This window comes from Branchiostoma floridae, chromosome 5, assembly GCF_000003815.2.
Source record: "Branchiostoma floridae strain S238N-H82 chromosome 5, Bfl_VNyyK, whole genome shotgun sequence".
NCBI classification, from domain to species: domain Eukaryota; kingdom Metazoa; phylum Chordata; class Leptocardii; order Amphioxiformes; family Branchiostomatidae; genus Branchiostoma; species Branchiostoma floridae.
The window spans coordinates 26,701,677-26,717,442 of NC_049983.1; the positions used below are offsets into that span (position 1 = coordinate 26,701,677).

Here is a 15,766-nt window from a genome sequence, read left to right on the forward strand (position 1 = left end):
ACACAAAATATTAATATTTGATTAATAATATACAATATGAATGATATGCCATACAGTACCAATATTTATCTATTTATCAATATCTGTTTATACAATATGAATAATTGACTATACAATATCAATTTTTAGCTCCACAATACCAATACCAACATACAATACACGCTGTGAAGCCAAGCTAAGATCGACATGCGCATAGCCTGATCCCTTGTTCCCAATCTTGTTCCATGGCACAATCAATACAGTGTGGCCACGAATTACAATCTACATGACAAAAAATCCATATGTATCGCATGAAACTGGAGCAAAGGACCTCACAGGCATGTACAAACTCTATTGATGTGTTATCAAACTTAATTACGCTTGACACTTTAATTACATGCATCCAACCAATTTTATTTGCTAGATGAATGGATATCTGCAAGCTAAAAAGTAATTTTGATATCGTGAACTTGAAGAACCAATACACACTGGCTTATTTAACTCTGTTGATGTCTTCTCAAACTTAATTCCTCTTGACACTTTAAGCACATGCATCCAACCTATTGTAATGGCTTGTTGAATGTATATCTACTATGTTTATACTATGTACTTGCAATTAGGCCTAGGGCACGAACTTGCAAATAAACTTCTGCATATCTACGTGGTAAAAACTTATGAACTTGAAGCAAATGGCCCTTACACACCGGCGTATCGAATTCTGTTGATCTGTTATGAAACTTAATTCCTCTTGACACTTTAAGCATATGCATCCAACCGATTTTAATGGCTAGTTGAATGGATATCTGCATGCTAAATATAGTCATTTTGATCTCATAAACCTAAAGAAGAGGATCCTCACACACCGGTGTATTTATCTATATGGACGTGTTCGCAGACTTAATTTCTTTTAATACTTGCATCCAACCAACTTACTTGCGTCCAAAAAGTACATGCATCCAACCGATTGTAATTGCTTGTTGAATGTATATCTACGTGCTAAAAACTTATGAACTTGAAGCAAAGGACCCTTCCACACCGGCGTATCTTACTCTGTTGATCTGTTCTCAAACTTAAGTCCTCTTGACACTTAAGCATATGCATCTAACCTATAAACCTAACGAAAAGCATCCTTACACACCGGTGTATTTATCTGTATGGACGCGTTCACAAACTTGATTTATTTTGATACTTTAAGCACATGCATCCAACCGATTGTAATTGCTTGTTGAATGGATATCTACGTGCTAAAAACTTATGAACTCGAAGCAAAGGACCCTTACACACCGTCGTATCTAATTCTGTCGATCTGTTCTGTAACTTAAGTCCTCTTGACACTTAAGCATATTCATCCAACCTATAAACCTAACGAAAAGGATCCTTACACACCGGTGTATTTATCTGTATGGAAGCGATTTATTATTTTGATACTTTAAGCACATGCATCCAACCGATTGTAATTGCTTGTTGAATGGATATCTACGTGCTAAAAACTTATGAACTTGAAGCAAAGGACCCTTACACACCGTCGTATCTAATTCTGTCAATCTGTTCTGTAACTTAATTCCTCTTGACACTAAAGCATATGCATCCAACCTATATGCGACTGTAATTGCTAGTTGAATTGATATCTGCATGCTAAGAAGTCATTTTTATATCATGAACTTGAACAACCCTTACACACTGGCGTATTTAGTTCTGTTAATCTGTTCTCAAACTAAGCCCTATTGACACTTGAAGCATGTGCATCTAACCGATTATAATTGCTAGTTTAATGTAAATCTATCTACATGCTAAAAACTTATGAACTTGAAGCACAGGGCCCTTACACACCGGCGTATCTAACTTTGTTGATCTCTTCTCAAACTTATTTCTCTTCACACTTAAAGCATGAACTGTATTTTGTTAGTTGAATGGATATCTACATGTTAAAATAACATGTTAACCTTATGAACTTGAAGGAAGCTGGTATATTAAAACTTTATGGCATCAAATTGGCAAGTCCCTGAGCTTGGAGTAAAGGCATCTTACAAGCTGGCATATTGAAACTTAATTGATGTGTTCACAAACTTAATTTACGACGATGTATGTAGCTGTATGTATTATGCATGTAGCTTATGCTGTAATTGCATTTGTTGGTTGAATGACTGTCTACTGCTCAGACATGGCAGGACAGTTATTGAATAAAATGTATTTGTTCTTATATTCTGGTTTTGTGTCTCCCAAACGTCTTATGAATACCTTCTGTAGTCGTTGCCACTTATGTGTATCAATGCATTACATGAATACGATCACAGAAAGAATAGTCAGCCAATTAAGTCAATTACGTCAACGTCAAATATAAAACCCATGTCAACCTCATTACCTTTATTGAAAAGAAAATAATCGAAACTCCGGCTGATGTGGTCTCAAACTTAATTTCTGACGACGCTTTTATGCGATGCCATGTGCATGACCGATTGTATTACACAATGTAGTCAGACAAATCAGGATAACTCTTTATGTATATCGCCATGTCGGCTGGTCTAAAATCGATTTTCTCTAGTCGTAAGTTTCCCCTGGTGGTAGTCACAGGCCCCCTTTCCACTAGACAGCGATCTCGCTGCGCTCTCACTGCGACCTGAATAGGATATGTGTAACCTTCGCTTTCATACTGGGTATATCATACAGCATGTAAAAGTGTGACGGAGAAGACAACAAAGCACACAAAGTGTAAAAAAGATTCGTTTCTTTTCTATACAATTCGTTGAGCGATCTGTCAAATTTCAGGTCGCAGAGAGAGCGCGACGAGAGTGCCGTCCTGTTGAAAAGGGGATATAAAGAAAGGACACGGAGAAACATGATTCGATTTCCCAGTGAAAGCTGATTGTATTATCTCTCCGATTTCCCTCCTTACAGGTTTGCGGAAACGTTCCCCAGCGATCTGGCAACGTTGCGACGTGGGCGGAAGGAAATCCGACAGGGACGGATTCTGATCCTGGGAAGAAGCATCGGCGGCTTCCCGAGGCCATCATTGTTCTCCGATTGACTCATCAATAACGGAGACGATCTAAAGGAGTCTTTAAGGCGGCGTGGATGAGGGGTCGCTCCTTGGAAGTGTTTGTCGTGATGCCTGCAGGGATTTTTATTAACGGACTACAATCGTTCTGAAAGTGTTGGTGAGCCGGACTATCTGTTTTATACAGCAACCGGGCAGGTCGCTGACCTCAGCACATCGTGTGGGAGGGTTACTCACCTGTGTGGGTTTGTACGGACCGAGGAGGGTTGGTTACTCACCTGTATGGGTCTATACGGACTGAGAAGGGTTACTCACCGGTGTGGGTAAACGGGAAGACTTAAATCAAACAAAAATTTGAGAGTTCTTTTGTATTGAGCCGAAAAAAAAGAAAAGTTCATCCGGAAATCGATAGGAAACGATTCAACAATTAGAACAGTCTCTGTCCTGAGGAACTGTGTATGTCATGCAAATTTGGCCCTAAGATAATATTCTGGAATCTATAATTGAACTATCACATCGTGTATTCGCAAAGGGTGGGAGGAGCAAAGCTTACAAGTGATTGACTCTTCACAAGATATCACCAACTTTCCCTCAAATGATGACCTTGCTATGAGCTGTAACCGGTGAAACATCCTCCTGACCTCCCCACAGGCGGACTGACACATCCCTAATCAGGCCCGGAAATAGCGCGGCGTGATTACACTTCCCACCGGCAGCACACCTCACCAGGGCTACTCACCACTTCGGGTCTGACAGCTCATATCGCAGCCCGCCCCATCCATCGTGTAATCGGATTAAGTGCCTGACTCGACATTCCCGGAACATTCCCGGAGGTGGTGACTTTTAATAAAGACTTGTCAGGAATGATGCGGCGCTGTGGGTGATACATGCCGCCAGGGGCGCAGGCTTAGCTCGGGCTAGCACCAGCCAGAATTGGGAAACGACATTGCGGGTTACGCCTAAAAGCAATTACTCAAGCAACTGGATATGATTTTGGAAACAGTCAGACGTTTCAGACAACCAATTACTGTCTGTTGTCAGTGACACTGGAGAAATCTTGTTGGGGGGGGGGGGAGAGTTTGGTATCCTAGCTGTGAATTGATATGCAGAAAGAGATCTAGTTGGGAAATTGCGGGTTGCTCCAGCCATCCGTAAAGCCGGGAAAATTTGACGCGCTGAGTCTGACTTGCACCGTGGCAATCCCCTGGTTCATCCCCTGTGTGTGTGTGTGTGAATGAGCGATCACGTGGCTTGCACGTGATGTGGTGACGTAGAAGGAGGGTTTACCCTCAGGAGGACACGGACAGATAAAACACGCCTACTCGGCTGGTAGGTCTAGTTCACGTGTCGGCGTTTCGGTGGGCTGAATGACTCATAACCACGCTGCCTTTGACAGAAGATTGTTCATGAAAAGCTTTCATGAAAAGACGACTTTTAAGAACTTGACTTGAAGAGAAGACGAGTGTATAAGAACTTGACTTGACGCGAGGACTAGAGTGAGTGTGAATCATGGCCTTCAACGTTACGTGCCAGCTGACGGCCGGCGCTAACAGCAGCTCCGCGCTCGAGCTGCTGCTCCCGTGCAACGCCACCGGGGGCCCGGACGCCTGGCCGGCGGGCGCCCTCGCACCCGACGGCCGCCTGTGGAGGTACACCACCACGGCGGTGTGGAAGGACACGGCGCTCGGCATCGTGCTGGCCTGCCTGTGCCTCGTCACCTGCGTCGGCAACGCCATGGTGCTGCACGCCGTGCGGACCAACAAGGAACTGCAGACGGTCAGCAACTTCTTCATCGTGAGCCTGGCGGTGTCTGACCTGGTGGTCGGGACGGGCGTCATGTCGCTCAGCACCGCCTACATCCTGGCGGAGGAGTGGCGGTTCGGGCTGGCGCTCTGTCAGGTACGTGACGCTGTTAGGTACGTGTTAGGTACGTATTAGGTACGTGTTAGGTACGTGTTAGGTACGCGTTAGGTACGTGTTAGGTGAGTGTTCGGTACGTGTTCGGTACGTATTTGGTACGTGTTAGGTACGTGTTAGGTACGTGCTAGGTACGTGTTGGACCAGGAAGTGGGGACGGGCGTCATGTCACTTAGCACCGCCTACATCCTGGCCGAGGAGTGGCGATTCGGGCTGGCGCTCTGTCAGGTACGTGGTGCTGTGTTAGGTACGTGTAAGGTATGTGTTAGGTACGTGTTAGGTACGTGTTGGATACGCGTTAGGTACGTATTTGGTACGTGTTAGGTACGTGTTAGGTACGTGTTAGGTATGTGCTAGGTACGTCTTGGACCAGGAAGTGGGGACGGGCGTGATGTCGCTCAGCACCGTCTGCATCCTGGCGGAGGAGTGGCGATTCGGTCTGGTGCTCTGTTAGGTACGTGACGCTGTGTAAGGTACGTGTTAGGTACGCGGCAGGTACGTGTTAGGTACGTGTTAGGTACGTGTCGGACCTGGCGGTTGGAACGGGCGTGATGTCGCTGAGCACCGCCTACATCCTGGCCGAGGAGTGGCGATTCGGGCTGGCGCTGTGTCACGTAGGTGGCGCTCTGTTAGGCACTGTCAGCTGTCAGGTACGCGGGCTTGTGGGTCATGTCAGGTAGGTGGCGATTAGGCGGACGCTTCGGTTGGCCCTGTCTCGAACTGGCGCTCTGTTCGGTAGGTGAAGCTTCGGTGGACGCTTCGTCAGACGCTCTGTCAGGTACCTGACGCTTCGGGCAGGCGCTCTGTCGGGTACCGGGCACTTCGTCAGACGGTATGTCAGGTGGGGGTGGGACTTCGGCGGGCGCTACGTCGTGTAGAGAGCGTTCGTTTATCAAAACCGTCTCTATTACGACAAAGCTAAGTTTTCACGGGGAATCTCCAAAAAGTTTCAGACTGGCCATAAAAAAACAGTAAGTCAGCCGACTAACTAAGCTCCGTTATTTGTCGAATAGGCGGTCATTTCATACGTGTACTTAGTACTAACTTCATCCTTTGGATATAATCTGGGAGTCATAAGTCTTTCAACTTTTCAACCCACCAAGTTTCAAACTGGCACGTCTCTAGAAAACATTAAGCCAAGCGACCAACTAGAGCCGGCTATTCGTAAAACAGCGTGTATCATACGTGTAGTAATAACTTTTTCCTTCATCCTATAATCTCAAAGTCACTTTCAACTTTCTTTTACCCACTTTCACATCATCAGACGGTCTTAAAAGAAAGTAAAGAACAGTTTCTTCCAGAGAGAGCCCCGACTGTGTTTCCCCATTAACTGCGGATTCCCGGTAACGACATTTTATACGCATGGAGGAGTTTTACAGACACGAACCGTTTTACTGTCGTCTCTGCAGCTGCTTATCGGAGACGGGAACGTCGCTTTGAAGAGTTTTCATTATCCACGGTTAGGCCACACTGAGTCAATCCTGTGGATGACATCCGCGCGAGCATTGATTTTTTGCCTGTTCTCAAACAAGAACGCTTCTGAAAAAAGCTGGCCGGTGCGTATTTTGGAGAAAGCCTGGATGTTAAACAAAATCACATGAAAAAGAGGTTTTAAACATCGAATTACTGGATTGGTCTGTCTTCTATAAAAAAAACATTACATGAGAATTGTCTAACAAAGAATAAAAATTTTAACAAGTGGGATGCGAACCCACGATCCACGGCTGCAGAAACAAATTGCTATCTGCACCCAGATCCTTAGACGGTCGGCCACGCTGATTCAATAACGCAATCAGGCTTACAGAAGGGCTATTAGAAGGATTTGTTTAAAATGACCGATCCATGCATCCATGCATCCATCCATGCATCCAAACGAACGGTTGAACCAACCGCTTCTGTCGATTAAAAAAACGTGGCCACTCAAAAGCATTCCTGGTCAATTAGAATTTTATGCTTACCAGAGGATGTGCTCTCCAGGGTAAGGGCACACATGGTCAGGACATGGGTCCACAGCTTCTTCAAACGAGAATAGCAATAAAAACAGTATTGATCAAATGGTGACGATTGTCTCTTACAGTCTTATATTGGAGGTGAACATAAGACAAACTAAAGTCTGAGAAATAACGGACTGGATGTTTAGTCCTGTGGTTTAGCGGCATTTTTAATGGATACTGTAAATGCAGAAACTTTTGCGGTGGTTTAATGTTTTCCTTGGCAGTAAGAGACTACAGTTCATGGTGCTACCGCGAAATGTCCCTTTTCCCGCTACCGCGAAATAAAATACCCGCCAACTTAAATACAGTTACAGTATTTCTTTTTCTCGCCCTTGCGTAGTCTGTGTAACACAAACTCCGCTGTCCAGGGCTGTAACTGGCCCCTCCCGCGGAGGGCCGGCGGATGTTTGGCGGGCTGCTATAAGCGAGATTTAATCAGGCTAGCCCTTGCGCATTAGTTTGGGTGTGTGCAGAGGATGTTATCCATAAAAGTAAGTCTGTGCGGCCCAATACAGTTCTAACTACCTGTCTGTGGACTCCGCATGACAACTTTGCAGACTGGTACTTTACCATCTGTGGGGAGAGTTTATGGAGCAGAGAACAGATGTGCGTAAAACCGACCATACTCATGGTAGGGACGTTTTATAGATCTTGTACACGGGAGATGTTATAAAGACTCCCTAAGTTGAAATTCTAACATCTCTATGGGGTTTGGCTAGGAATTCGCTATCTAAACAGTATGGATAGGACAACAACAGACAGAAAATGGTACTTTACCCTCTGTAGGGAGCATATGGAGCAGGCGACAGATGCGCGTAAAACCGATCATGCTTATGGTAGGGACGTTTTTATAGATCTTGTACACCGGCAATGTTTAGATAAACTCTCTAAGTTGAAATTCTCTAACATCTCTATTGGGTTTTGGCTACGAATTCTCTATTTAAATAGCATGTATAGGACTTCAGTTATTCCTTCAGCAATCAGCTTGTGATGTCAACTGTAAATAGTGAAAGCAGTAAACGTTACATAAAGGTAGAAGAAAGGGAAACGGAGAAAGGAAAAAAAGGAAGGAAGGAAGAAAGAAAGAAAGAAAGAAAGAAAGAAAGAAAGAAAGAAAGAAAGAAAGAAAGAAAGAAAGAAAGAAAGAAAAGAAAGAAAAGAAAGAAAAGAAAGAAAAGAAAGAAAAGAATGAAAAGAATGAAAAGAATGAAAGAAAGAAAGGCAAACGAGAGTAAGAACAAGAGAAAAATTGATGAAGAGGGTTATAGAGGAGGATGTTGGCCTCCAAGATGGAGACCTCCTGTCTGTCATGAGCGACAGAGTCGTCTGGAGGAACTTAAGTGTTACCTGATGGGGATGAACTGAACCTGAACCTGATTGAGGAAGAGAAAATAGATACTGTTAACTCAAGAGCAAAACAGAATTGATCCATAATGTGAACGTACGAATGAGCCATCTTTCCCCAGCAATCTCCAGAGTCTTGAGACTTTATTTACGACCTTAAAGACCCAATGAGGCTTTACGGGGCGACCCTCCGTCCGTTCCCCTACCAGTGACGTCACGAAAGTCGATACCCCTGACTGCCGGCGCCGACACCGCAGCTCGAACCTTCAATCCGCAGCTTCAAAACCACGTCGATTCGAGACGGGGATAAAAATAAGTCTATATTGATGGATGTTTCTTACGGAGCATTTATACTTGCGCCCACTGGCGGAAACTGTCTGGACAAAAATAAATTCTTTCCCAGAACTAACGGTGATTTTCTCTCTAGAGATATTTTGCTGTAGTTGCGTATAAAGGATTGTCTTTTTAAAAGTTATGGCGCTTGCAATCGCCGCGGTGAACTGGAAAATGGCAAAACATAAAGTTTTCCACGTAACCAAAGCTTACGGCGGGTTTGGATTGGGACTTACACGCACTCGGACTTCCAGAGACCCCCTCTGGCTTGCTTTAGACTAAGCTTGACAACCACAGGGGGAGGAACTGGAAAATGAAAGATACCAAACCTTCCCGGTAACCGGAGCTTACGGTGCATTGGGATTAGCTATGGTGAAATGTGCTATAAGTACTCTTGAAAACGCCCCCCTATGGCGTGTTCTAGGCTTTAGACAAAGCTTGAAACGTCACAACTGACGCAAGAAGTTGGAAAATGAAAAATGCTAGATTTTGAGACTTTTCTCTAGTTATTTCACTATAGCGTGCTTCAGGCCAAGCTCAAAATGTGATAATGCCGAAGGAAATAGTATTGAAGAACATGAAAACTTCTGAGTTGAATTGTCCGTAAAAAATCTTCCCAGTAACCAGAGCTTACGCTGCGTTCGAATGATGTGTTGTGAGTAGGGCTGGGTACCGGTACAGAAAATTCAGGTCCAGGTCCGGTTCAGGTCCAGAGTATTAGGTCCAGGTCCGGATCTGAACCTGGACCTGATGCAGTATGACTGATACCAATGGTCCATTTCACTACAAAGAAATCTGTTTGGTGGAGAATTAGACTTACACTGGCGTTTTAAAATCCTTCAACGCCAACTACACCTGTACGATTGGCTGTAAAACTTGTTAGAAAGTACTATAAAGTCTACTCTACTTCACTCTTGTTATTTTCTTCCACCTGCAAGCGCCAAAACGTGTGAATGCCTGAGAAGATAATCCGTCAATTTTCTAATCGGTCCAACATCCGGTCCACCTAATTTTTTCAGGTCCGGTTTTTCTGGACCGGTCCAATGAGGAAAACCGGTTTTGTACCGGTACGCTGTACCGATACCCAGCCCTAGTTGTGAGACTTTGCTCTAATTATTTCCTGTTCCCCCCCGTTATGTCGTGCTTCAGGCCTAGCTTAAAACCTTCTAACGCCGACGGAAACCGTCTTGGAGAACATTATATGAACATTACATCTTACCCATAAGGCCGTCTTCCCACTAGACGGCGGTCGCGTTGCGCTCTCACTGCGACCTAAATAGGATATGTGTAAACTTCACTTTTACACCGGTATATCATGCAACCCGTAAAAGCGTGACTAAGAGGACAACAAAACACACAAAGTGTTAAAAAAAATTAGTTTCTTTTCTGTGCAATTCGTTGAGCAATTCGTTGAGCATCTGTCAAATTTTAGGTCGCATAGAGAGCGCGGCGAGAGCGCTGTCCTAGTGGAAACCAGCAATAATGGCCATCTTGATCGTCTGTACGGCGGATTTCCTAAACCCCCCCCCCCCCCCGCCCCGGTTTGTCAGCTTTAATGCCCCATTTGTTCGGCTTTACTCGCGGAACCGCCTGCGGATATCGTCTGGGAGAGTCCCGAGTTCTTAGCCGTTACCAACCGTTATGGTACGTTTGGATAATCTATGGGGACATTAGCAGAGATTTAGGTCTAATCATGTCGGTATCTTCTGTGCAGCTTACATCAGGGTAGTTTTGCCGATTAACGAAATTTATAGGTGCGCACCATGCGAAAAACTGCCTAGAGAACGTTCGATTTTTTCCTCACCGTAAAGGTAGGGTCACACAAGCGTATATATTCAAGTACGTTTGAGGTGCGTTTGAAGCTCTTAGTCTCTACCAGGCTCCACAGGTCGCGGTAAAATAGTACAAATTGGACAAATATAGATGCATAACCTGCCAGATGAGTAAGCTGACCGAGAATTATGGTTAGCGACCCAGCTAACTCGTCTGACTGTTTACGTTTGTGAATTTGTCCAATTTCTATTATTTTTCCAACGACCTGTGGGGCCTGGTGGAGGCAGATATTTCTATGCGCGCCTCATACGGACTAAAATATATACGCAGGTGTGACCCCACCGTAACAAACTTATCTGGTGCGTGTGGATGGTCACCAGTAGCGACAGAGCTAAGATGCTTCTCTGGTTAGGTCACACTGACATCCGCGCGTTCATCAGTTGTTGTCTGTCTGTTTGTTGCAAACAAATTTGCGAAGTTACTAATAATCTTTCAACGAAGCGTCAAAATGAGCAAGTGTATATTGAAAAAATCATCGGAAAGAGGTAGAATATTAAAGAGCGAGGTCTTCTTAAAGCAAAGAACATTGAGATCATTCAGATTTCATAATGCAAGTACTTTCTTGCCCAACTTTTGTTTCGCACGGTGGCATCGGTTTTGGTGTGCTTAGGGTGCACCTCGTCCATAGAATCAAACCAGAATGGCCTTACGTCGGATCAGCCAAAGCTCGCGCCAAAGTTTGCTTTAGGGTGAGAAGTTTTAGGCTTTCCTTGTACGCCCGCGGCAGAAATCAGTCTTAGAAAATATCGAATCCTTTCTCGTCAAAAAACCCTTACGGAAGGTTTGGAACTTTTATAGGGCTCTACTCAGATTTTGTTCCCATTTCGTCGGAATACCAAAAACGCAATAGTTAGCTCAAAGGCAGGTCTTGAAAAATATTGAATTTTTTTTGCCGCGCGCGCGTACTTACGAGCTCACGGTGCTTTGATATATTTTGATCGCCCATGCTAACATTAGCTAAAATTACGCTATAGTCATGACGAAATGCCCAGAACTCCCGCTATGGCTTGCTTTAGGGCAGATCTTCCATCCTTTATACGCACAACCGCCAGTTTTCCGGCTTTCTAAGCACAAAAACAGTCTTGAGAAATATTGAATTCTCTGCCCAAAGGAGAGCTTACATTAGCTGAGATTCTACTATAGGCACGACGAAATACTCAAAAGTCTCGCCATGATTTGCTTAAGGGCAGCATATTTGGTTTTCTGAGCGCAACCGCTGGCAGAAAATGGTCTTGAAAAATATTGAATTCTCTGCCAAAACACCAGCTTCCGGTGCTTTTGATCGTCCAAGCTAACATTAGCTAAGCCTCTACTCTTATTATAATGGAATACCCAAAACTAGTAGTACGGTTTGCTCGGGGGCAGGATTTGCGGCCTTTTTTAAGTGCTAGAGATTTGTCTGGAAAAATAGGGAAATCATTGCCGTAGTTATGGTGTGGTTGGATTATCTGTGGCAAGATTTCAGATTTTCTGAAACTATCTGTAGCTTAAAGTTTTCTCATTCTTATGTACCACCGCCGGCGGAAAATCGCACGCCTTGGAGAATATTGACTTCTCCGCCACAGCCGGGGAGCTTGATGCATTCTGGATCCCATACCATGCTGACATTAGCTGGAATTTTACTCTAACGTCCACATCCTAATCTCGCTGATGCACAGCTAGCTTTAGGGTAATGTAGTCGACTGAGGACATAAATTTATATTCAATTTACTCGTCTCCATGCAACTTTAAAACGGCGTCTGTCTTTCCGTACCGCCTAACAGCCAACCGATGATTGATGTGAAAAAAGGGTCCGATCAAAGGACACATATTTTAGGTTTACGGTAGCAAATTTCAAGACAAATTATCTGTCTTGTCACACACATCAATAGTCTGTCAGACAAGGTTTTTATTGCACCTATTTCTAACAGGATCTTCCCTTCTGTTCACGGCAAGCAATTCTCAAATTGTGCCATTACTGTTGGATGTCCATCGCACATTGTTCAGGCATTAATTGTGCCATATGTTTAGACATTTCTGACAGATCCCAAACACTCCAAAATTGTGTAAAAAAAAAAGACATAAGTCTTGATGTTGATAGATTTATTAGGACTCGATCTCTGTTATATAACTTCAAGTTTATTGCAAATTCTTGCCCGTGGGCTAATTCCAGGTAACATAGATTCAAACAGTGTAAAATACAATATCACAAGTGTTTAATCTAGTCTTAAACTAGTAAAAGCTACCTCTAGGTCCTGGGTTATTGGGTTTGACTCCTTTTTCGAAGACAGTGGAAGACGAAAGATCCGACTTTTTCTATTATGTGTGGGTTTAGTGATGTTAAAAGGTGAACTGTTTTCTTTTTGTCAGAGAATGTGAGGAAGTTTGGATGGAATTTGATGGCCTCTTTTCTTTCTTGGTTATAGAAAGAGCAGTTTGACATAAAATGTGTTTCGACTTCCACCACGTTTGACGTGCATTGTTTGCACGTTCTTTCACACACGGGTAGCCTCTTGTACCGCCCTCTCTCAATTTCGAGAGGGTGGGCACTAATTCTGACCGTTACCTCCCTCATGACCTGAATGAGAAGCGGCCTTCAGGCCGATTGGAGCTTCTCATGAATAGATAACGGTTCAAACATTCGCGCAGCTGCGGTTTGGTTGCCGACCTCAAGTCAAGAATCCGAATCTGAAATTCCAAATCTCCCACGCCACGAAACACCATTGTGTTGATAGGGCGTGCTGACATACTTACAGCGTGCCGTGCTGCGATAGGGAATCGACCGTTTAAAACGGCAAAACCGTTAACAAGGCGGAAATTAGCACCGCCGAGCGATATGTGCATACACGCGCCGTACGTTCGGCATCGGCGGGAACATCCGTGCAGCTGCCGTTTTGTTACCGCCCAGTCAGCCTTGAAACAAATCGATCGGGAAGCGGGAAGTAGAGAAAGATCGATTACGTCAAGTTTCTCCCCGGTGTTTAGGCAGATGTTGGCTTAACCAGCCGTGACCCTGCACTCTGGTGACATATGCACGCCGGGAGGAGTCAATGTTTCACTGTAACATTACAAGTAGCAGCGCTGGAGACATTGGGGGAGGGGGGCATCATACAGACACACGGACAGACAGACAGACACACACACACACACACACACACACACACACACACACACACACACACATACACACACACACAAGCCGTGAACCTGACCTCCGGTGACATATGCACGCCGGGAGGATTCAATGTTTCACTGTAACATTACAAGTAGCAGCGCTGGAGACATTGGGGGAAGGGGGGGGTGACAGACAGGCACACACACACACAAGTCGTGAGCTGAACTCTGGTGACATATGCACGCCGGGAGGAGTCAATGTCTCACTGTAACATTACAAGTAGCAGCGCTGGGGACATTTGGGGAGGGGCGCGTCTGACAGACACACGGACAGACCGGCACACACACAAGCCGTGAACATGAACTCTGGTGACATATGCACGCCGGGAGGAGGCAATGTCTCACTGTAACATTACAAGTAGCAGCGCTGGGGACATTTGGGGAGGGGGGCATTAGAAAGACACACGGACAGACAGACACACACACACACACACACACACAAGCCGTGACCCTGAACCCTGGTGACATATGCACGCCGGGAGGAGGCAATGTCTCACTGTAACATTACAAGTAGCAGCGCTGGGGACATTTGGGGAGGGGGGCATTAGAAAGACACACGGACAGACAGACAGACACACACACACACACAAGCCGTGACCCTGAACCCTGGTGACATATGCACGCCGGGAGGAGGCAATGTCTCACTGTAACATTACAAGTAGCAGCGCTGGAGACATTGGGGAGGGGCGCGTCTGACAGACACACGGACAGACCGGCACACACACAAGCCGTGAACATGAACTCTGGTGACATATGCACGCCGGGAGGAGGCAATGTCTCACTGTAACATTACAAGTAGCAGCGCTGGGGACATTTGGGGAGGGGGGCATTAGAAAGACACACGGACAGACAGACACACACACACACACACACAAGCCGTGACCCTGCACTCTGGTGACATATGCACGCCCGGGCAGGTCAATGTCTCACTGTAACAAGTAGTAACATTTGGGAGGGGGGTCGCTGCACTGGGAATAGTCGTGAAGACACAGACAGACTCACAGACAGACAGGCACACACACACACACACAAACTCTGCCCTTCTTGACACATGCATGCCTGGATGCATTACTGTAACAAGTAGCAGCACTGGATGCAGCTAAGCACATTAACCAGTGAAGACACAGGCAGACACACGGACAGACAAACTGACAGACCCTGTCTCCTGTTGACACATGCACGTCTAGAGGAATCAATCTCACTGTAACAAGTAGCGATACTGGGGAAGGGGAGCATTGCTGCACTGGCTATAGTTGAATACATTAATATCCGTGAAGGCACAGACAGACACATGGATAGACACGTGGACAGACACACGGACAGACAGACAGACACACACACAGATAGACAGACACACGGACAAACAGACACACGGATAGACCCTGTCACCTGTTAATGCATGCCCGCCTGGAGAAATCAAACTCACTGTACAAGTAGCAGACACGCGGATAGGCCAAATGCAATACTTTTGTCTTTTGGGCTGAAGTAAATTTAATTTTTACTAGTACTATCAATACATACAAACCCAGCATTACCAGTGCGCTAGCCCCTTGCTGTAGTACCAAGGTGTTCCAAGGCCTAACAGCCAGAGAAACGGTCACCGCCCCTACACACCGTAAGGCGCGGGAAGAATTATCCTGTCACTAGATCGATTTTCGGTGAAACAAAGTCTTGACGACATTAGGTCTGTTTCTAGTTCATTAGATCGATGTGAGGTCACGACCCCTGACCTGAAGGGCCCTGTAGGTCAATGACCCGTGACCCGGATCTCTGTAGGTTTTAACTCTAACTGTGAGTCCATTTGGAAAAGTGCTTCAGAGGAAAAATGAATTTTGTTTTGCAGCGCATGAGAGTCCGTAGATAATTCCATATGTCACCAAATGAAGAAACTCTCACAACCACAGCTTAATGTCTACCGACAAACCAGTTCCTTGAGAATTTTACAAAAACTCACCACACTTAAAAGCGAGTGGATCAAACCTGTCACTCTTAACGTACACAGCCAATACTCACTAACGCGTTACGCCTGGAAGGGGAAGTACGATTAAGATCATTGAAGAGATACCCGACAACTTGAAAAGTTCCTTGTACTTTATCTAAGTGTGTAAGTAACCTCAGGTATGATCAGTGTGACGTCACCGCAAGACGTCTTGGCACACCTGGAGCCGCCCAGTCTGCTCCGCCTGGCGGAGAGTCTTTAAGGAGGAGGAACTCATCA

The 15,766-nt window shown here is 45.2% G+C and overlaps 2 protein-coding genes across 2 annotated transcripts in view; one reads left to right on the top strand and one right to left on the bottom strand.

Annotated features, from left to right (window-relative positions):
- Positions 1-3,756, bottom strand: part of LOC118416390 — a 55,331-nt gene extending 51,575 nt beyond the window's left edge. The window contains exon 1 of the mRNA XM_035821486.1: positions 3,714-3,756. Within this exon, the coding sequence (XP_035677379.1) occupies positions 3,714-3,756 (43 nt within the window). The remainder of the gene's footprint in view (positions 1-3,713) is intronic.
- Positions 3,757-4,483: 727 nt separating this feature from the next.
- On the top strand, positions 4,484-5,345 carry LOC118416391 (tyramine receptor 1-like). The gene is made up of 3 exons (XM_035821487.1): positions 4,484-4,873; positions 5,039-5,119; positions 5,265-5,345. Exons 1-3 carry the CDS (start codon positions 4,484-4,486, stop codon positions 5,343-5,345), a joined length of 552 nt encoding a protein of 183 aa, XP_035677380.1.
- The last annotated feature ends 10,421 nt before the right edge of the window (positions 5,346-15,766 follow it).